Raw genomic sequence first — 21,176 nt, 5'->3', positions numbered from 1 at the left:
CTCGATGATGCCTGGGGCTCGTACAAGAGATCATCCCTCCGCTGTTCCCAGCTTACCTGAACTCCGCATCAACCTCTTCAAAATGATCGAAGAAGCCCTTAAATAGCTTCACGCCTAGCCCTGGATCCTGACTGCCGATCGTCGCCCGAATGCTATGCATACTGAGCTGCGGCAAGCCCGCATCGATCGCCCTCATGCCCATCGCACTTGACAGCATCGGCCCCACAGTACCCCCACTCCTGCTATCATTCCTGATTTGAAAGACCTGCAGCTTGGCATCACACTTGTCAGCAACGCGTTGCAGGAAAGCCGTACTGATGCTGTCAGTCGTAGTATGGCCATTCGGATCTGCCTGGATGGCAATGCCAGTATTGAGCCTCGGGGCGTGGTTCTCCAGGTATGCGCCCATGAAGTTGGGATTCACAGCATGAGAGACATCTGCAGAGATCAAGAAGCTATTCGCGTACATCTGGGACACGCAGTTGGCCCCGCAACTCTTTTCGGAGAAAGCTTCGCAGATGCGCTCCAGAGCGCTTGGGAGAAGATTGCTATGGGCGCCTTGGCGAAGAAGTGAACCTATTTCCTCATCATCGAAGCACCCCACTATTTTGATAGAGCTGGAGTCAGTGTCGTCAAGGCTGGAGGCAATGAGTGCCTCAATAGCGGCGAAGGAGCAGAGTTTGTCATCGACACGCCCTGCGAAGATGAATTCTTTGTCCAGGCCGCCGAGCTGGGCCGGTTGAGTGTCGAAAAGCTCGAGCTCCCAGTTGACGATGCTGCTATCTGGCAGATTTTAGTAACTCGATTAGTGTGACAGAATTCAACGCTTACAGTCTTGGATGTTCATCTCTCCTGCTATTGCTTTTACCAATCGCTCTGGCTGTGTAGCCGTGAAGGTCCCAGCGCCGCCTAGGATATTGAAGTCCTGTCGTTTATCCGATGAATCATCCTCGGACTGTGCATTGTCCAAGCCGATAATAGGAACCATCTCGGTCTCTTTGTTGGGATGCGAGAGGTCCGCAGCGGCGCCAAAGTGAGGCGCCAACGTCGGTATCCTGGCAATAGGCCATCCCAATTTGACTAACTTTGTCTCTATCTTCCCAGTCTTACCATTTTTCACCAACACTCTCCCTCCAATTCCTAGATCCCTATCCCACCAGGTATTGTTTAACGCTCCAGCGTAAGGCGCGACGCCAAGCTGAATGTAGCCTGCCTTGGTAGACAGTGTCGGAATGGGCTTCACCCGTGTAGTAAGAGCATCGATATGGCTAGCAATGACACTTGCTCCGTTTCCGGACTCGTAGTTGTTGCCAACGACGAAAGCAATCACACTACTGCCATTTCTTGTGAAGCAGTATTTGCCACCTCTTGAAAGCTTGCTTGTCCACGAGTCGCGCTCCGATAGATTCGTAAAGCCACGCGATTCGAGTCTCTTGCATACGGTTGCTACAGCGTGAAAGGTAGTGGGGTTCTCGGAGATGAAGGAGAGAAACGGCTGCGTATACGATTCAACGTCGACCGCAGGCACCTTCTCTTTGCGCCAGGCGTGCGGAGCGGAGGTTTCAACATCAGCGGCCGTAGCGTCCATGATGGCGGATTGCCGAAGCTTCGCTATCATATCCGTGATTATAGCATTTTTGGCGTCCTCGACCGTTGAATGACAGGTGTACCCAAGTGTCGCGCACTGGGGGCACTGTTCACCCATCCTCCTCTTTTCGCCGCAGGGTATTCCTAGGCTGCGGCATTCTCTGCATGGCCTCGTCCATGGAGCATTTAACACCTGGGGTGTAATCATGAGGTCTTTGGGCTCGTTCCCTTTCGGTCCTGGCTTGTCTTGTTGAACGTCTGGATGTAAGTTTAGGTGGCCTTGGTTGACTGATGTCCGTCTAGGCATGTTGTTAGGTTGTGATCGAGTCATTAGATGCGGTCGAAGTTGATGAACAGCTTTACTATATTTTAACAAGGAAAAGCTGTAATGCTGCGAAGATGGTGCTACGAAATGCTGAAGATAGTGGCTTGTGAAAGTTGCGACTGTGACGATGACCCCAGGTAGCAAAGTAAGGTAGTGGAAATAACTTTCACCGCTAGTGTTTTAAATCCCGTAGCGCCTCTCATCCCAAATTGACTTCATTATGAGCCATTGTGATTGAGCATGTCGTCGTGACTCTCAATCAGCAGAGATACTTATACTGTAAAACACAACAAGGTTTAGAGTCTAACAACAGCCTCACCGGCATGACTGCTCTGCCCCCAAGTCCGCAAAGTGTGTTAAGAGAAGCGAACTTCACTTCAAGAAGACATCCTATCTAAACTAAAATCTACCTTACTTCGTACCACCATCTTCATCAGTTTGGATCAGTGAGGTGGTCAGGATGACTGGTGTCACAACGATAGCATCTCACACTCCTCTCTTTGTCAGTCTCTTGTTCACCCCTTGAGACATCGCCATCAAGCCTTGAACACTGAATGAACCTAGAGAGAACTTGAGGTTCACCACTTCTAGTTACAAGGACTTTGAGTCCTTTCACACAGACACTGCTGTTACTGCAATCCACATGATGGCAGGTCTATTGCCTTCAGTCCCTTCGGAACCTTTCTACGCAGTCCATGATTGGGATAGGCCTGTGATGAAGAAGGCTCAGGGTCAATCTCAGGATCTTGTCTGGGACCTTTGGCCAGTCAATCATACAGTGAACAAAGATGTATTCTCCGCAGGTTAATCTCTGGTTCGTATATACAATGACAGGTGCATCGCTTGCAGCGAGTAAATCATTCTTTTCCCAGCAAGCGGCGGCAACCCAGATCAACAAAGAGGATCAGCAGATAGAGGTTCTACAGCCATCGTTCTCCACGTGCACTGCCACTCAAGATGCACATCCGGCAAACGCCAGGAGCAAAGATCATGGCAAGTAAAGGTCTACAGACTGCAGCGTTGACCTCCATCCTTGCCTCGGTTGGGAGTTTGGAGAAGAACAACATAAACGCTTCTGATATATGCAGTTACAATCGATGTTGGGAATCCTGGTCGATCAATAGGAAACGTTTGCAGTACGTGCCTGCACAGCTCCACCATAGAGTTCACGAAAGATGGCGGTCTTTCAATGGCTTTCAACTTCTGTCGCTTCCCTTTGAGATTCGCGAGATGGTAGCGAGGAGGGTTATTGGACCTATTGCCGAAGCCTATAGAAGAAATCCCTGTGGAGAAAGATTCGACTTTTGCTACCCCTCAAGACTGGAATATGCGAGACAATGGTCCAGAAAATCAGAAACTTGTAGTCTCGCTTTGCGTAACAAGCAATTCTACAGCGAGGTCATGATCACTTTCTTCAGATACACTACCTTGTTCTTCCGGCATGAAGACCAATTCCTTTGGTTCTCTGTTTCTCTCGCAGAGCCGGCAGTGATCTCACCACTCTCTCGCATAAACGTTCGCTACATAGTATTTGACCTTGGCCCAAAGCATTTACTCACGCTTTTCCATATCGCGGGAGATGTCAGAGTTGGAGACAGCATGCAGCCCTCCTACAATGGGCTCAGCGCTCGGTTTCAAATGTGTTTCAACGACCTCCATCTACGACGAGTCGTCATAAAATTTCCACGTGTCAGTCGTTGCTGGCAGGACTGAAAATGTGACCTCACCGTTTGCCAAAAGGTATGCTGCCTCCGCGTTTGGGCTATCGTTCGTGTAGTACTTCGAAAATTGATCGTGCTGAGAGGGCACATCGACGAGACACAGAAGCAAGAGTGGTTACAAGGGCATTCATTGAAAAGCAAGGGTGTCGTTGCCGGCTTGCAAGAAGTCGAAGAATGGCAGAAGCGAATCTAGGGGCGGTAGTAAGTCGACCCCTCGGTCTTTCGCTTTTGGTCTGCTTGCTGGCAATACTCATGATTTCACAGGTCGGCGACGGTCTGTTGTTGCGAGCCCAACTGCGTCAAGTGAGTTCCGTGACAAATGCAATGGGATTGGAGGATTCATAACGTATCAATGAGACCAAGACTTCTTTGTCGAACAGGCGCAGTGTCACTCCTAGTTGTGGAAAAGTATAGATCAACGGCGAAACGAAAACACGTCATCAGCATTCACAGTTGGATAGCGATCACAAAGTCGAAAATCCTTGTGCAACAGGGTATTCATTCGCAAGTTTTATCCACGATTGCACTCTTCCCTTCCTGAACCCACTTTTAACATTGCAAAACTGCTCTTATAAAGCCAACCAATGGTCGAACCTGCTCAGAGATTATTGAAAATATTCGACGTGTATTTCTACTTTTCCATGAATCACAGTCTTTTAGCTCAACCCCGACTGCGTCTTCAAAGTTGAGACTCAATAGAGTCCGAAAGCCACAGCGTCACTAGCCCCATGGAAATCCTTGCTCGTCTTACCCTCCCCCGCTTGACGGAGCAGACATCCATCATCTTCTCAACCATGAGAAGAGTACTACTATTTGTAGTTTTCTGACCACACGCGGCTTGATATCAGGACTAGAGACAAACAAATAGCAAAGATGCGTGCAACCAGAAACCTCAATCTGAAAATTATATTTGCATCTGGTACGTAATTTATGTTGGGACGATGCCAATCAATTTAATGGTGGTGTGTAACCAGGATTCAATTGATGAGGAGGTCTGTGTAGTGTAGAGAGGAGTCAGGACATAGTAGCAAGTGAATCTGCCAAGATACGCTAGGCCCGAATAGGCAGGTGCTCTGCTTGTAGCCTTAACTCACACAACAATTTAGTCTGAATATCATTGAAGGCCCATTGTATTGATAAAGAGTCTGATCTTGTGCAGATCTCGTTCCAAGTTCATATTCTCGTTCACTGTCACTTGAAGAGGCAACGCTTCTCACAAAAGGCAGACTCCTGGGAGGTCGAGCAAAGCTTGCATTCACCCCTCTCGCTGCATGATTGTGCTGGGGCAATGATATTAGCGTCTCATACATATATCACATGATGTCTTACTTGTCCAGTCGGGCGATGTGATCTGCCCTCTCAACACTGGGTTAGCTCTGGCTCATTCCTCAATCCTTCAACCTTAAAGTACTCTGACAGCTTCCTTCAACGACACAGCCTACATCAAGGCTACCAAATCACGGATTGCCTGCCATCTTACCTTGTTCGAAGACATTAGAACTCCAATCGGTACCCTTGATACTTACCTGCCTGCTTCCCAACAAGTGAGTGTCTATGCAAGCCTCCGCAAATCCTTAGACCCGCAAAGCCACTGACCATTCCTCCAGAGCCACCATACCCTCAAGAATGCAAGACAATCTAGACTTGCGGGTCCCCCAACTGGGCTTGCTGCACTTGACTGAAGACATGGACATCGTAAAACCGGAAATCCATCAGCCATCGACACGCCTTGTTGTTGCGGAGCGTCAACCGCCTTCTCTGCTAGATCTGCCATTTGAATTGAGAGACGATATACTCAGATACCTCCTAGTGTCGAACACGGAGGTTCGGCCATACTCTGCTGACTCGGTATCTGTGCACCCTTCAATCTTGGGTACCTGCAAGCAAATCCGTGACGAAGGTATCGGATACCTCTACAAGAAGAACAGCTTTGTCTTGGACGAACCCATTAATACAATGCAATTCTTCTCAAGGGAATTCCAAGGCAGCCGCTCGCTCATCACCAACATGACTTTCGACCTGTAAGCACGGTCTCTAAATCGCTTTACCCACCGTGCACCGAGTTGCTAACTCCGATGGACTGTAGTGGTGCCGCCCTCCCGCTACTAGACCGCCGTGGGCACCCCAGCTCCAGCCACACTAGGCAGGGTTGGCAGGATAATTACAAAAACCTGCGGGAACTGGCACTCTCAATCCTACACTGGAGCATGGCGCTGGAGAACATACCGGCAGGATTGTCCTCTGTGACAGTCATCCAGTACGACTTCCTGAAACACTGCCTTCACATCCGGTTGTTCGATGCCGCACATACTTTGTATTTCTGCCCAGGTTGCGCATTTACACAATTTGCCCGAGACCACCCTGTTGAAGAATTCTTGCCGAGTGCTTTGGCAGGGCGCATTCGTTTTACGCAGGGTCCACAGGGTCTGATTTCCTATATTCCTGATGCCAGTCCGCATGTTAGTGACGAGGAAGCTCGAATGCGACGGGACGAGTTGGAGGAGATCGTGGCGCGCAGGGTTTCCAAGATATACAATCGGCCTTGATGAGCAGGATGGTGTCGAAGGTAAGCCACAGTTGCCAGTAACCTTGATTGTTGCTGACTTTACACGAAAACTTTCAGATGTCGTCCTTACAGTTCTAGACAATGGACGGTCTCTGAAATGTTGGATGGGTACGAGATGCCAGCGAGCATACGATTCGAGCCATTGACCTGGGAGGTATTGGAACTATTAATCTTTTGGAGAAGCCATCCGAGTCCTGCGGCGTCGCCCCCATCGATGGGAAGGGACACGTTTGCAAATTGAACTACCTCCATTCTTCACAGCATCGTCGGTTTCCACCAAGTCCAAGAGCCTTCAACTACGTACACTTTGACACAAACGAAGCACGGTGATGAAGATACAAGGCTCTCGACGGTCCACCGGCAACCGCTTAACTAATAGTCTTGACAGGTCCATTGGACCCTCTGGCGGACCAGTCGGAGTATTTCATTGATAGTGGGTCGACTTGCCATGTTGTTCATGGACCGATCCGACTATTAGTCGACCGGTTCTATTCATGAACTTGATGGCTACAGTTTATAGTGAATAATTAATCATAATAGATATTATTATTCTATAGCCACATTAATATAGCACATAGTGATAACAATCCGAGCGAGTAGAGGCTCTTACTACCCTTACCACTCCTTTTAGCATCGCTGCAAAATCTATAGCCTTCAACTTTAAGCCCGTTACGCACACGGAATACAGTAAGTCGAAAATCGATAATACTATTAGAATTATAGCCTAGACTCTTAGTCGGACCGGTCCAATAAGCAGTTGAACGGTCTAACATTGGAACCGACTACTAACCGTGTTTATAGCTCCACGGTGGATCGTTTCAGGCCTCTGGACCGACGGTTTGGACCGTCGGGAGCCTTGTGAAGATATGTAATTCAGCAACTCAGAGTCCTGAGGACGGAGAAACCTCTGATTATTCATCTCCGCCGGATGCGGACTTAGAGCAGACGCAGATATGTTTCCCGCGGTGTTATTCGTTCATTGAAATCTCTGCCGTCTGCATATAGCGATGTCTGAAGAGAAGGACAGATAGTATTTTCCACATCAATTTACAAAAGGCTGTTCAGTCTCATCAGCACAAAAATTGATACGTTGTGACTTTGCTCAACCTGTAATGTTTATGTCGTCGAAGGTCTTCGGTGGAGGAAATATACCACGCTAGAAGAGCTTCACTTGCGATACTTACACTAACCTAGCTTGGTTAAGGATATCGATACCGGCCCGGCCCACATTACAGCGGCTGCGAACGTATCGTTCGTCTCAGCCTCCCAGCTTTCTCCCAACTTGTTCCTGGCAGAAGGTGAGGAGCGAATTTTGGATTCAACCGGAGAAAAAATAGTTATATATGCTACCTCGTCCTTGTCCCCTTCACTCCGTGTTTTTCCGGGCTGCTTTTCACTTCCCCAATTAGAATTGGTCCCCGCGTTTGGCATCGAGTATCACAGAGCTTCTTTGCATGTATATTGGTTGTACATATGTAATAATCAAGCTGCTATCGTACTGGTGTGGATAATCCTACCGGAAATTACGATTTGGTAAGAAAACAGGCTATTCATTCCAGTCACCACCCTACGCCAAGAGCAGTCACTTACTCAATTTCATATACGTAGACGAAGATGCCTCTCAAGAAAGCCGCTGAATCTTCACTCGGCCCTCCGAGGAATAAAACGCCTCAATGGCTTCAACGGATACTTGTTGGTGCTGGCCTGCTTGTAGTTGGGAAATGGGCAGCGAGTCTATCCTCGAGCGGTTGGATGAGTGACAGTACTTTGGATCATGTGAAGGATTCTGTGGGCGGACAGAGCTCTGACCCGTACCTTTCGACCTTGACGGAGCCATGGAGTAAAGTAAACAACCTACTCTTGTTCATTCGTGACCGCATCCATTGCTTGCAGGCAAAGTTTCTATAATACTATTGCATGGCGAATGATTTTATATGGCAGTACTTAATTCTCTTCCCAGATCACCCCAAGCAAAGAGATCGAGTACCATGACTGCTTCGGCGACTTCCAATGCGCCCGCTTGGATGTGCCCATGGATTGGAACAACACCGAGCCTGGCGACCCTCGCGTTGGTCTAGCGGTGATAAAAATAGCTGCAAGAGTACCTGTCACAGATTCCAGATACGGCGGGCTTCTATGGGTCCAGATTGGTGGCCCTGGCTCATCAGGCGTCGACTTCATCATAAAGCACGGGAAGACTTACCAGATGATCGTAGACTCCGACGTTGACCCTTCACTCGATGACATTGATATTCACATTTCTCCAAAGTACTATGACATCCTTGGCATGGACCCTCGCGGTGTCAACAACACGACGCCACGTTACTCATGCTTTCCGACCGCGGCTTCGAGGGATATCTGGAGTCTGCAGTCAGGCGCGCAGGGTATCAGTGGGAGTTCCGACGATGCATTCAACAATATCTTCGAGAGAACGAAAGCTCTTAGCGAAGGGTGCTCTAAGCGTGTTGCAGGTGGCGAGAACGTCGAGGACAAACTGGCTTATCACATGAACACAACTCCAGTCGTTGCAGACATGGTCGAAGTCCTCGAGCGGCACGGACAATGGCGGGAGAAGCAAGCGTTAGCCAGTATTGGTCAGTCAAGCGGGCACTACGCCACTGCCGCCAAAGCGAGGACGAAATGGCAAAAAGGGAAAGAGAAGCTCTTATACTGGGGTCTTTCCTACGGCACAGTGCTCGGTGCAAACTTTGCAACTATGCAACCCCACCGCATCGAACGTGCCGTCATCGACGGCGTAGCTGACGCAGAAGATTTTGCTCGTGGTGAATGGTTTACCAATCTTCAAGACACCGACAAAATCATTCCGAAAGTCTGCGAATACTGCGACAGAGCCGGTCCAGACAAATGCGACCTGTACACAGAAGGCGGCGGGCAAGCTATCAGCGACAAACTCGAAGACACGGTAAACTCCCTTTATGAAAATCCCATAGGTGTTCCTGCCACGGGCTCCATGGCACCAGACCTCATTACCTACTCAGACATAATGTCGGCGATCCGGCCCGCCCTCTACGAACCCATAGGATACTTCCCCGATTTAGCAAGAATGCTCAACGATCTCTCGAAGGGAAATGGCACTTCATTGGCCATGGCCAAACAAGCTTCCCAGCGCGTGTCTACGCCCAGCGAAGAATGTCTCGACGCCCCACCCTACGCGCCGGGATGCCGGACCCCGGGTCCAGAAACACAGCTAGCGATCTTGTGCACGGACGGCGATTTTAGGACACATGGGATGAGCAAAGCAGATTACGGAGCCTATGCTGACGAATTACGGCGGCAAAGTCGATGGTTAGGCGAGTCATGGGCTCATATTCGAATGCAATGCGTGGGCTACGATGTCCGACCGAAATGGCGAGTCCCGGGACCGTTTACCGGGCAGACGGCGAACCCGATGTTGATTTTGGGAAATACTCACGATCCTGTTACGCCGATCCGAAAGTAAACCTCCCTAACCCCCCTTCTTCACATCACCATACCATCTGATACTGACCACAAAACAAGTGCCCACACTATGGCTTCTCGCTGGCCCGGCTCCGTCGTCTTAACATCGGACTCGGAAGGCCACTGCATGTTCAGCTCGCCCAATCTGTGCATGGCGCGATATATCCGAAAGTACTTCCAGACTGGAGGAACACCACCCAAGGGCACAGTGTGCGAGGCCAACGAGAGGCCATTCATCGGAGTCACGAAGCCGCCAGAGGAGGGTGAAGAGGCGTTGCTCGAGCGGTTGCGGTCGGACGCGAGGAGATATTTTGAGTAACTAGGTAAAGAGATGGATGGCCTGTTACCGTCCTTCTTTTCGTTATCATATTCCTTGGAACTTTGGCTATCCTTTAATCCGAACATCTGGAGTGATACATATTGATAGTACTGGTGATGAAGTAGGATAAGACGAAGATCAGACTATCTTATATGCTCTCATCAAGATTAAAACTCAGCGAGGGCGAATCACCGAAAACTCTTTCTGTTGGCAAGCGTCTGTAGAGCATTACGTAGCCAGTGCGAAAGCCGGTAGAGGAACCCTCACTACTTACCATCTCTATCATGGCAGCGAGCAAGTTCCATCCTTTGCGCTCGTAGAAAATTACCCCGTAAGTCAATTGCGCATGTTACCTCACGCTATCATCGTTCGATATTGGATGTATTAAAATGATAACGCCACCAATACAAGCGCTCCGTGCTAGGGCTCACCGCGTCTGCAGCTGACGAGGTCGCCATATCTTGCGCAGAAAGACAAAAAGTTCGAAACAACACATGGTCAGGAGGGAAGAGCGTAGGCCGGACTGAGGCTGTATCATATCGGATGCACTAGCGTTTCAATACCTTAGCCGTGTAGCCACCAATATCCGCTCAGGCGCTCTCCATCTGCAACCACCCCTTCCTTGCCTCGGAAGGTCTCGGTACTAGTACCACGACAGAGCCTGCCTAACCTGAGAGCAAATATATCCTCGATGATGCCTGGGGGCCATGGATCGAGCCCGAAGACGATGTATGGCGATGCTGACGTTTCTACTCTTGGGGCTGCCTTATGAGACCTCCAAACTTGCAGCTCTGTGTGTGAGATTCCGCGAGTGCTTATAGCGGATGCTCGATGACAGCGCAGAGGGTGGGGTCCATTGCCTTTTACCTTCCCTGATTTGTCTCTTCGTTCAATGGCAGACCATGGTAAACGATTGGATATGAAGCCACGGCTCTGATTTTCTTGTACATGCATGGCCAATTGATTGGTAAATGCGCGCATTTCGGTTGTTCGCGACTCATTTCAGCTAGCTACTCCATCCATCGATTTCGCTGCGGCCAGCGCAGCCCATGAATCACATCGAGTATGAAGGAGATGGAAGTCTACCGCGCCTATGGGAGTGCCGAGATCAGTGCATGGACTTCGTTGTCTGCCATCTGAAGTATCGTGACAAATTTCAACGAGAAAGCAAGCATCCGCCCGTGGCAACGGGAATGCCAGCCTCTTTCGATGGTGAAGAAACGATGAGGTTCAGCATAGCGCAGGGTATAAAGATGCAAAATCCGGTGGGAATGCTAATTATGGAGTAGCCCGTGCCGATATACAGCAACGGTACGAAACCTGACAGATGTCTGATCTTCTAGAAGCTCACTGGCCCACTATTCGGTCGGATGCGGCGTGACCTCCTTGAGTAAGTTCCCATTCAATCCTCGTGGCTGAGTCAGGTAAGGCTTATTCAGAACACATCCTTACTCTTTGACCCATGACGAGGAACAAGTCAGTAGAAAGAGTCCTTTCCAGAGCACCATCCCGCCGCCTCCATTCTTCCGGGAAGTATCAACGGTCTTCTTTTCAAGCTTCATCCGAGCAATATTGAAGGTCCTCTGTTCAAGGTTCGTTGTGCATACAAACATCCTTGATCTATGGATTACTCATACATGATTCAACCAAATGTGATTTGTTCCGCGCGTCCTGTTGCTGCCTCCAGACTCTCTTTGAGGGTCTAGAAAGATAACGTTAACAGATTTCTTCGAATTTTTTTCCATCTATTTCCTTCTGCGCTTCCTTTTGGTTCATTTCCTCCTGCTTGTTTCCATCTCTATCCCATCCACTGGCGGGGGTCCAAGATTCAGGGGTTCAGCCCTACCGGCCAAGACATTTTGTACCCCAGGCGCCAGTGAATGGGATAGCAGCCACTCAACTCCGCGCACGGGATGAACAGAGCCAGATTAGCGGGTCTGTACTGCTCACCCCCAACACTTTCACGAGGGTTCATTGTTGCTCCCGAGAATCCTTCATTCGGGCAAAGTTCGTGGAGGAGAAGGCGGTACCAAATGGAAAGAGTCTCAGCACTCGTTGGTACTTCTTAAGGCCAGTCGGTAGAGTTGCTGGACTTTAACGGCAAGTCGCAATTGCCACTCTGAATAGGCGCGAAAGGATCGTTTCCTTTTTGGCATCATGTGCTGGTTCCATCCCCTACGAGCATCCAGTTGTCATCAAAAAGCGTTTGCCAGAAAGCATCGTCGAAGACCGGGAGCGACTCTCCTGTGTCAGTCGCTTCGAGGGACCCATTAGGGTTGGTGGGCTTGTCATCCATCCCTTCATACTCAATCCTCGAAACGCGTGATGATTCGTACCATCGTAACGCGTGATGTACTTTCCTAAGGAAGCGGATAAACACATCTTTCCCATACATAGCGTTTTCTAAGACCAGACCGCGTCTGGAAATTGTCTCTTCGATCGACGTGACTTGGCTGTGCAGGATATCAGGGAATGTGAGAACATTTCGCGCATGCTGCAAATCCCAACCATCGGCCTCAGTGGTAAGAAGTTTGACGGCATTTAGGAGTGCATAGTTAAATTGAGCCCACAGTGTAAAGCAGATGCCGGATAGTCTTCCGACAAGGATTGATGAATAGACGCCAAAGACTTTCTTCGTCGCCAGGAGACTGGCGTAGATAAATTCGAGTCTTCCCGTCCTATCGAAGACTTGAACACCGACTCGGGGTAGGCACATGGGGAAGTCAATCTCGTAAAGAGCGATTTGGGTAGTGTGATATGTTGCGAGTAGAAGCTCTTGAGTAGACATGCAGTTAATTGATGCACGTCTTATGGATTGTACAGGAGGCTTACTATTTTGTTGAGACTCAACGGGCAGTGAAGCCCAGAATGTCTCCAGCTCCTTTTGCCACGCTCTCACAAACATCTCTACAGGAGCGTCTGGTCTTCGAGAAGCAAGGGATTCGTCATATGGAAAGCTACGACTCATGCGATACCAGATCTCTTGAAGGCGCACAAGCTGCACTAGTACAACGTCACTTTGATACTCTCCAGCCTCTTCGAGCTTGTGACAGCATTCTAATATGTAGGGTGTGTTGAATTGTGGCTCCAAACCCCGGCAGCTGGCAGATATCCTATTCAAGAGTTCAAGCTCCATGGATGAAATAGACATACGTGAGGTCAGAACATGAAAGAAACGTACACAGATGTCAGATAGAAACAGCCAGCAAGGGCTCGCCAGCCGTCAGACCTGCTAGACTCTAATCCATGGGATGACTGAGTTATGGGTTTAAAGGATTCGTGCCCGTCCAGGAAGAATTTGCCACGATCGTAGGTTGTCTGTGTGCGATTCAAGCCCATATTGTTGATCAGGGCCTTAGTCAAGTGAAGCAGATTGGTGATTTGTGGGTTGACGAGAGTGTGATAGTGGTACCTGCAGTGCCATCAATGCTTGCAGTTCTACCAATGTAGTATCGGCCAAGGGATCGAAGAGCAGATAATTCGTACCATGCAATGAAAACCAGTAGCGCTTGAAGCAGGTCGAGAGACACTTCGGCTCTCAACAGCAAGCGCTTAGTGAGATCCTCCATCAGATCAGCCCCGAGTACCATTTGGCGATACGAGTTCTCATGCGACGCCGCAATGATGATAGCTTTCCAAAGCAACGGTCTCTCTTGATGAAGACTTTGCGAGGTAATATACGGGTCTACCACAACGAAAGGAAACTGCTCTGTCATAGTTTTCTTGAATTCGAGTAGCAAATCTTGTGCTTCTTGCTCATCGGGGTCAAGCTGTGACATGCCTTGACTCGCAATTGACAAGTTTCCAGCGGTCGTAGTACACACAAGGTCAGCGGGGGCGATAGCGCCACCGAGGATTTTCACGGCGGTTGTTTCTGCGTCCAAATTGATTGACTGAGGCGTTGCAATGGAAAGTCCAACTGTCGATGCATTGGAATCCAGAGACATTGGTGATCTTGGTAAAGGAACACCAGACGCCTGACTCAATGGCGTCGTTTGTGAGACAGATTGATTGGATGTTAGTAAAGTAACTAGACGGTCTAGCTTCTGTTCTAATTGGGCAACGCGTCTAAACAGGAGATCAGTCGCGCATGGGAAGGGAAAAGGCTGACTCGGTACATACGTTGGCTTCGACGTCCGTGTACGCTTACGGCTTGGCCGTTCGTGTAAGAAGCATTGCTTTTTCAGACGATGACACCTGCGGGATCTTAGCTATTACCAACAGGCTACTGTGCTTTCTAAAGAATGGTAAATTACCGCTGGCAAACTCCCTCGATCGCTGGGTGAGGGGTACACTTGGCCTTTGCCTTGACACACATGGCACATGCTCGGATGCTGGACTGCCTGGAAGGACTAGGGACAGATTGAGGATTCTCCGCCATCAGAATCGATTCTCCACCATACCCCATTGGAATAGGCTGTGTAATGGCCTGCATCTCTGCAGCTTCCCTTCCGATCTGCAGAAAATGTTTCAATAGTACGAGGCTCACGCAGCATGTCCGACGGAAGGAAAAATGAAAGCCTTCTTCCGTGCTTGGGGTTGGCGATTATTAATGTCAGATGTAAAGGAAGGGAGAGACGGAGTCGGAGAAATTTCGAAGATGCCGATTAGCTGACTCATCTGGCCTTGGCCAATCAAACCCTTGCAAGTAATTACAACCGCATCAGATTGAATTTCCAACTCCGCTCGCGCACATCAAATCCAACAACATGGATAAATAAAATAGTCGTGTTAACTATTGAAACTTATTTATAGAGACGGCTATGAGACTGTGCTCAAATTGAACCGTTGCACAACGTTACCATCGACAAATTTGGGGGCGGGACGCGCCTTCCGCTCAGCCTCTTGCTCCTGTGGTTCATGAAGTGACCTCCAAGGCTTTGCAGTGCTGCGCCAGGATGGCAGGGTTGCTAATCGCCTGGAAGACCACCACAAGATGAGAAGAAAGATCGAAATTATTCGAAAAGACTTCAATGTCGACGAACGGCTTTCTGTCTTACAGGGGACAAAAAGAAAGCATCGGTAGTCAGAGGGCTCATAGTGCGCTATGATACAGTACGTCATCACCTAAGTAGAGACACCGAAAGGCTTCGTGCTCATTGATTCTCTTGAAACGCGTTCAAGAAAATGAGCTATGAAGCTGTTATTCCCCGTATCTATGATCCTTAACGGTCTAGTATAGGTAATCCCATTCGCAAAAAGACTGTCAAATACAACCAGCCTTGCCACTTTCCAAACGCAGCCATTCTTCATTCCAACTTATGCCACGTCCGCTGGTGGATTCTCAACCGCAGCTCGAGGATGGAACTCCTTCGGTCTTCAAGCCAATCCAAGTACCTACAAACCAGCCGGTTTCGACGATTCAATGACTACCATTTTGCGCAACAATGCGACCTGATGGTCCTGACCTCAGGCTTTGACTACTATTGTAGCATTGACTCTGGCTGTTCTTTGAACGGCGGTGACCAGTATGGACGTATCGTGCCCGACAACGCCAACATATTCACTTGGTACAAGTCCTTGGCAGGCTTCGTAGATCATGCACATAATAAAGGCTACAAGGTTGGTATCTACCTACTACCCGGTGCCTTCGTCGGAGATGGTGGGATCACTATTGAGAACACTACCATCAAAATTGGTGATGTCCTTAATACTAGCGTGACCTATAATCTACAGCAAGCATTCAACTGGGGCGCCGACGGCGTCCAACAGTGGCATGACTCTGTTGTTTACAATCTGGCGTCGATGTAAGCAACCTCAAAATAATGCTCTCGAAGCATCTAAGTACATTAGTCACGGAACAAGGGCGTTGATATGATAAAACTCGACTACCTAACGCCTGGATCTCCCCACCCCAGCGAGACATTGCCAGCGGACACCAGCCAATCCGTCGCCAAATATCGCCAAGCCATCGCGAATTGCGGCGTCAGCATGCCTCTTGACATCTCATGGGGTCTCGACCGAGACGAGCCGGAATGGGACGTCTGGAAAACGAACGCTGATACACTGCGCCTCGATACTGTTGTCAACAATGATGAGTATGCTTGTGACTTCCAGACTCTTAATGCCCCAAACCCCATACCCCATCGCAGCGCATCTACCTTCACATCCCCGACGCGGTCCAACGGGTCATCGAAGCCCACCGCGTCTTCACAACCCCACAAACCCTCGACCCAACCCGACAACCCACTCCCATCGCCATCCGTCCAGACATGGACAACACCTACGTCGGAAACCCACAATCCCTATCCGGTTCGTCCGACATCCAACGCTACACCATGGCCGTCCATTGGATCGGCGCTGGCGCAAACCTGATCACAGGTGTCAGACCAAACGACCCGGGACACTCTAGGGTCCATGCTCACGTACGACGACGAAGAAGCAACAGCACTGGCCCCCTTCACCGCCACGTATCCTATGCAACCGCGCAACCCCACCGGCTCGCCCACCGTCGGTGCTTCAGATGCTCTCCAACTCCGAGCCCGGATCGCCGGCCCCGGTCCCGACGGTGCCGCGACGGTGTTGTTGGCGAACTGTGGCTCCGACTCCTCCCTCGCCAAGCGCGGAAGCGCCTGTGTCGCTTTAGAGACCTGTTCCGACGGAGGGTTCAGCGCAGCTGGTAACCATTCCGCTGACGGCGCTGGGGATTGGGACTGGGATGGAGAATGGGGCTGAAGCTTGGGATGTGTGGGGAGTGTGGGGAGGGGGCGGGAGTGGAGGCCCGGATCATACTGATGTTGGGAGTTGGACTGATACGGCCTATTGTAATCTGGGACCCGGGGAGAGCGTGCTTTACATGTTTACGAAAGTGGGTAGTTGAGAGCCATGTGGATGTCAGTTTTGAATGAGAATTCGGAATTCAAGTGTTCCAATTGCTGTAGATGATGCTTCGAGAACAAGTGATTTCAGACCGAGAGCGACCTTTGCCTCAATGATGCAGGACTTCCTCTTCCAACTTTTTGACACAGACTGAGGAGCACGAGGTGCCAAAGCCACCCAAGCTTTACCATCGAAAGGATGCACGGCGAAACTTGGTTCGTGAGAAAGAGCCTGCCACTACCACAACAGTTCCTCGAAAGGTCCTCCATCTCGCAAAGTGTCACTATCTTCCCATGCGTCCCACTGACTCCCATCATCCTCGTAACAAAATTTCTCAGTAGGCTCAAACATGTATTGTTCTCTCACACAGTCAGCCACAGCAAGATTGTAGCTTGAGCGATCATCAGTATCACTTTGCGACCGGTAGGAGATTCGCATCAGTGACAGTTCAGGGAAAATTTTCGCGGAGTTTACCCCTGCTGCGATCATCCTTTTGTAGAGTGGAATTGCGGTCACAAGGCACGATTTTGCATCAAACTCATTATAACCGTTGTGAACTTCATCGACAGCTTCAGGGAAGGATGGGAGGCTGAGCTTAATGATCAGTGTCTTCAATCTTGATCTGACATTAGCTATTAACGAGGAGCTTCGAAGGACTTGAGGGCAAATGCACCGCAGCCGCAATCTGACATTCCAGAAATCACGTAGTCGTTCGCCGATAAGAGGAGATAGATGGACAGTCGGTATACCGCGATCAGGTGTGATGGTTCCCGAGCCGCACAAATCCAGCGTAAGATTCTTGAGGCTGGACGGGAGGCTGGAGATGAGACTGCGAATGGTTGAATCATGTAAATAATCCCAGCGCGGGCCATGCTCGTCAGTATGTTCGCTTGGTCAGTATGTTCGCTTGAAGCCTCCAGGCTAAACTCCTCCAAACATTTGGAATTGAACATCAAAGCGGCCAGCTCCACGAGCTTCTTGTTAATACGATATCCCTATTGATGCAGAGTTTCCTGTTCTCTATGCCAATGCCAGCGTCTTCGGCCACTGTAACGCTCCACCGGGCCAACGGTCATCCGGTCACAGTGCCAGTTTTTCAATCTCTTCGTACCATCGAGCCCAAGGTTGTCTGAGTGGTAGAGGTCTCCGTTGTCGTGCCAAGGAACCACACTGGGACGGATGGATGGATGGCCGACGAAGCGGACTGACAACGTTTCACTTGGATTAGGTTACTCAGCGCTGTGTCTGATGGGGGAAGTCTCTCAAGGTCGTGGTGAGAGGTGAGGTAGAGATCGGAGAGTGGAAGTTGAGAGAGGTAGACAGGAAGCACAGCCTGGTACAGCGTTTGGCGAGGAGTAGGTAGGCGACAGACTTGCGAAGTTCAGAGGCTCCGAGACAGTCTGCGACGAGGGCAAGTAACTCGGGCGGAAGGTCCAGAAGAAACATTGCGGGTGGTGGAGGTCATGGGTATGAAGAAGAAATCTTCAGCAAATGATAGTGAAACGGTGTTAGCGTACGGCTTTTCTTCGGCATAACGGTCGGCAGGCGGTAAGCCTTTTGTGAAACCAGACTTAGCCAAATGCTTAGTCAGCGGCAATAAAACTAGGATGTCCTCACCGTATTGGATTTCACTCCTGCTCTCCACCCCTCGCATCTTCACCATCGATGCATTCAAGCTGGACAGTGACTCGCACTTCTCCTCTTCCTTCGCAAGGATAACACATACAAAAGTGAACACATTAATATCGCCAGAAGCACCGATCGTGAGCGGTCACTTAACACGGATGAGCGCGGAAGGCACAGTCATGACACTTTCTCGTGACACGAGACCGCAATTCCTATCCTCATCATTTCTATTACAATATATTTATTGAGATATTCCCATTCTCTTCTTCTCTCAAGGTTTCTTCTGTGACACTTTCCGGGATAGGTTACGGTCCCTATTACTACTTAGCGCCCTTGCAAAGAGGTCGAACATACGCAAAACCGCTCGAAATTCCAACAACATGATGAAAGTATCAGGCATTGTAAGTACATAGAGATGATTGAATCCTTTTGATGCTTACACTAAATAAGACTGCCAACGACTTGAGTCGCTACAAGATGGTCAACAACAAGAGTCGCTACTCCGGACCTGAGCCTCAGACTCTCCCTCTTCCACCGGAACTTGTCGTGCGAACTCTCAGCTACCTAGACCAAGCTTCTGACAAGAAAAATGCCAGACTTGTATCCAAAGGCTTCGCAGCAGCCGGCCTATCCTCGCTCACCTCGACGGTCTACTTCTCCACCTCGCTCATTAAGATAGGCTATCTTTCCAAAGATTTACAATTCTCGAGTCCAATCCTTGAGATCGCGATGCATGAAGTCGTCTCCAAATACATCAATACACTGGTCTGCGGTGGTACCCAGCTTTCGGCTTCTTATCTTCCACTCAGAGACTTCCAGAACTGGTGGGCAACCCTCGGAAAGAGCGAAACGTCATGGCCAGTTCAGAAGATCCACAGCATTTATGTATCAAGGTACAGCCAAGAAAAATTGGTTGTCAGCAAGGGTGAAGACCGAAACATCTTCCTCACAGCTCTTGAAAGGTTCGAGAAGCTCAAATGCATTGTATTCACGGATGCTGCTGCGAATGAACAAAGTCAAGTCTTGCCCCAACCCACATGGCCCTCGGCCGTTCCTGAGGGAGACCTGTAAGTGGGCGTTCCTGAGCAACTCCTTCCTCACCAATACCCTTGTTCGAGTCGCGAGTCACAAGCTCTTCTACTTCCCTGATCTTGTCCTTTAATTCAAGACTTATGCCTGCAAGAGGTCATGCTGACTCCGCAATATGTAGTTGGGGTCCCTCCTCGCCATATCATAGCTTTGCTATGTGTATCCGGTCACTCTCAGAAATGGCCATCAAACTCCATGAACTCTCCATCGAGGGTGGACAGAATGCGATTTCCTGTTGTATCTTCTCTCGAGCCTCATCAAAAGACTACAATCATCTACTCAACGTCTTTGCAAGTCTCCGCAAAATAAGCATAAGTGTCAACACACATCAAGACGCGTACCCTCTGTGTTTCGCCGGCCTCGGGCGGCTTTTGACTCACGCGACACTGCTGCAGTCCTTGGACTTGAAGTGCACCGGGAGGCGGCGTCAGTCACGCCTGATACTGTCACGAGTATTCCAAAGTGCTACGTGGCCATGTCTCAAGCATATCGGTCTCCATGGTTTCATAATGCACACCGACGTGGAGCTGATCACATTCCTTGAGCGTCATCGAGCAACAATAGACAGCGTGGCGCTCAGGTCTATGTTCCTACATCAAAAAGAGTTGAATTCTAGGGAGGACTCTCCTTGCGAAGCTTGGAAGCATTTCTTCGGTAAATTACGACAGCGGTCAATCAAGTTTCAGAATCTGGATTTGTTCCAGGTACAAGACTGCTCCAATCCATTTGAAGTGCATCCGGACCTTGCCGTCCGTGCAAATGGTGGGAAAACAGTTCTACAGTATCTACGCGATGGTGGCCCGAACCCCCTTACGATTGACACGATCAGCGAGGCCGACGTATGTGGATAAAGGTGTGCAGATGGCCAGGTCTAGCATTCGCCGCCTACTGACGAGGAAGGTGGGATGGCTTCATAGGATGCCAATGACTAACGATGGATTGATGGAAGTATACATGGTGGGTACATGTCTTGCGAAATGGTGGTAGAGTACATGCGGGGCTACAACTGCACATACTATTTACGATCATGTAATCACATATGGATTGTTATTCACATTTATTTCGTGCGTCTCACGTGTCGTTTACCGTACAGTAACTTTACACTAATATCATGTATCTGAAGGAGTAGTAACATTTGCGGAAGGAATGTTGTATTGACACGTGTACGAGAAAGCTAATCCCACGCCTTCTCGACTACCCTCTTGTTGTTTGCTCCGTCAACAAACGCAAACAGTGCGTTAGAAGACAAGCAAAACATCAGCATATACGCCAGCACGAACGGATCGAAGCAATCATCTATCCATTCCTCTCTCTTCTCCGCCAACCTCAGCGTTTCCCTCAGCACGACCTTCACACCACGGCCCATTCCATTCCATTCCATTCCAGACAGGGCCCCTATACCTAAATCACAGCATCCTTCTCCGCCTCCTCTTCCCCCTCCTCGGTCGCGAGCTCGACTCCACAAACCCTATACATACCAAAGCGACCAAGTCTCCAAACGAGCTCAAGTTTCCTCATCTCATCTTCCCTCACCGACGCCTTGAGCAAGCACCAATACTTCCTTGACTTCCCATACAGCAGGCTTAACGACCGGCCCAACCACCTCAGGCACCATTTCACCGACTCCAACAATTGTCCAGCGATCCCCTCCTGGGATCGCCAGAG

General features: G+C 49.6%; 8 protein-coding genes across 8 annotated transcripts; 6 read left to right on the top strand and 2 right to left on the bottom strand.

Annotated features, from left to right (window-relative positions):
• Positions 1–52: 52 nt before the first annotated feature.
• On the bottom strand, positions 53–1,894 carry HO173_003057 (uncharacterized protein; the record flags this gene model as incomplete). Its single annotated transcript, XM_037304986.1, has 2 exons — positions 53–783; positions 832–1,894. 2 exons carry the CDS (start codon positions 1,892–1,894, stop codon positions 53–55), a joined length of 1,794 nt encoding a protein of 597 aa, XP_037167851.1.
• Positions 1,895–5,259: 3,365 nt separating this feature from the next.
• HO173_003056 (uncharacterized protein) lies at positions 5,260–6,179 on the top strand (the record flags this gene model as incomplete). The annotated part of the gene is made up of 2 exons (XM_037304985.1): positions 5,260–5,654; positions 5,720–6,179. The coding sequence occupies 2 exons, from the start codon at positions 5,260–5,262 to the stop codon at positions 6,177–6,179; spliced, it is 855 nt and encodes a 284-aa protein (XP_037167850.1).
• Positions 6,180–7,813: 1,634 nt separating this feature from the next.
• HO173_003055 (uncharacterized protein) lies at positions 7,814–9,977 on the top strand (the record flags this gene model as incomplete). Its single annotated transcript, XM_037304984.1, has 3 exons — positions 7,814–8,044; positions 8,160–9,655; positions 9,719–9,977. 3 exons carry the CDS (start codon positions 7,814–7,816, stop codon positions 9,975–9,977), a joined length of 1,986 nt encoding a protein of 661 aa, XP_037167849.1.
• A 2,155-nt stretch (positions 9,978–12,132) lies between these two features.
• Positions 12,133–14,385, bottom strand: HO173_003054 (uncharacterized protein; the record flags this gene model as incomplete). The annotated part of the gene is made up of 6 exons (XM_037304983.1): positions 12,133–12,752; positions 12,810–13,090; positions 13,159–13,389; positions 13,464–14,045; positions 14,100–14,174; positions 14,234–14,385. The coding sequence occupies 6 exons, from the start codon at positions 14,383–14,385 to the stop codon at positions 12,133–12,135; spliced, it is 1,941 nt and encodes a 646-aa protein (XP_037167848.1).
• Positions 14,386–15,374: 989 nt separating this feature from the next.
• HO173_003053 (uncharacterized protein) lies at positions 15,375–15,795 on the top strand (the record flags this gene model as incomplete). The annotated part of the gene is made up of 2 exons (XM_037304982.1): positions 15,375–15,724; positions 15,771–15,795. 2 exons carry the CDS (start codon positions 15,375–15,377, stop codon positions 15,793–15,795), a joined length of 375 nt encoding a protein of 124 aa, XP_037167847.1.
• A 113-nt stretch (positions 15,796–15,908) lies between these two features.
• HO173_003052 (uncharacterized protein) lies at positions 15,909–16,292 on the top strand (the record flags this gene model as incomplete). The annotated part of the gene is made up of 1 exon (XM_037304981.1): positions 15,909–16,292. The coding sequence occupies one exon, from the start codon at positions 15,909–15,911 to the stop codon at positions 16,290–16,292; it is 384 nt and encodes a 127-aa protein (XP_037167846.1).
• A 42-nt stretch (positions 16,293–16,334) lies between these two features.
• Positions 16,335–16,652, top strand: HO173_003051 (uncharacterized protein; the record flags this gene model as incomplete). The annotated part of the gene is made up of 1 exon (XM_037304980.1): positions 16,335–16,652. The coding sequence occupies one exon, from the start codon at positions 16,335–16,337 to the stop codon at positions 16,650–16,652; it is 318 nt and encodes a 105-aa protein (XP_037167845.1).
• Positions 16,653–18,802: 2,150 nt separating this feature from the next.
• HO173_003050 (uncharacterized protein) lies at positions 18,803–20,362 on the top strand (the record flags this gene model as incomplete). The annotated part of the gene is made up of 3 exons (XM_037304979.1): positions 18,803–18,823; positions 18,873–19,489; positions 19,633–20,362. 3 exons carry the CDS (start codon positions 18,803–18,805, stop codon positions 20,360–20,362), a joined length of 1,368 nt encoding a protein of 455 aa, XP_037167844.1.
• Between the last annotated feature and the right edge of the window lie 814 nt (positions 20,363–21,176).

Source organism: Letharia columbiana, assembly GCF_014066305.1.
Source record: "Letharia columbiana isolate WasteWater2 chromosome Unknown Sc0000007_s0, whole genome shotgun sequence".
In the NCBI taxonomy this organism is placed as follows: Eukaryota; Fungi; Ascomycota; class Lecanoromycetes; order Lecanorales; family Parmeliaceae; genus Letharia; species Letharia columbiana.
This window is presented reverse-complemented; position numbering and strand designations above follow the sequence as displayed.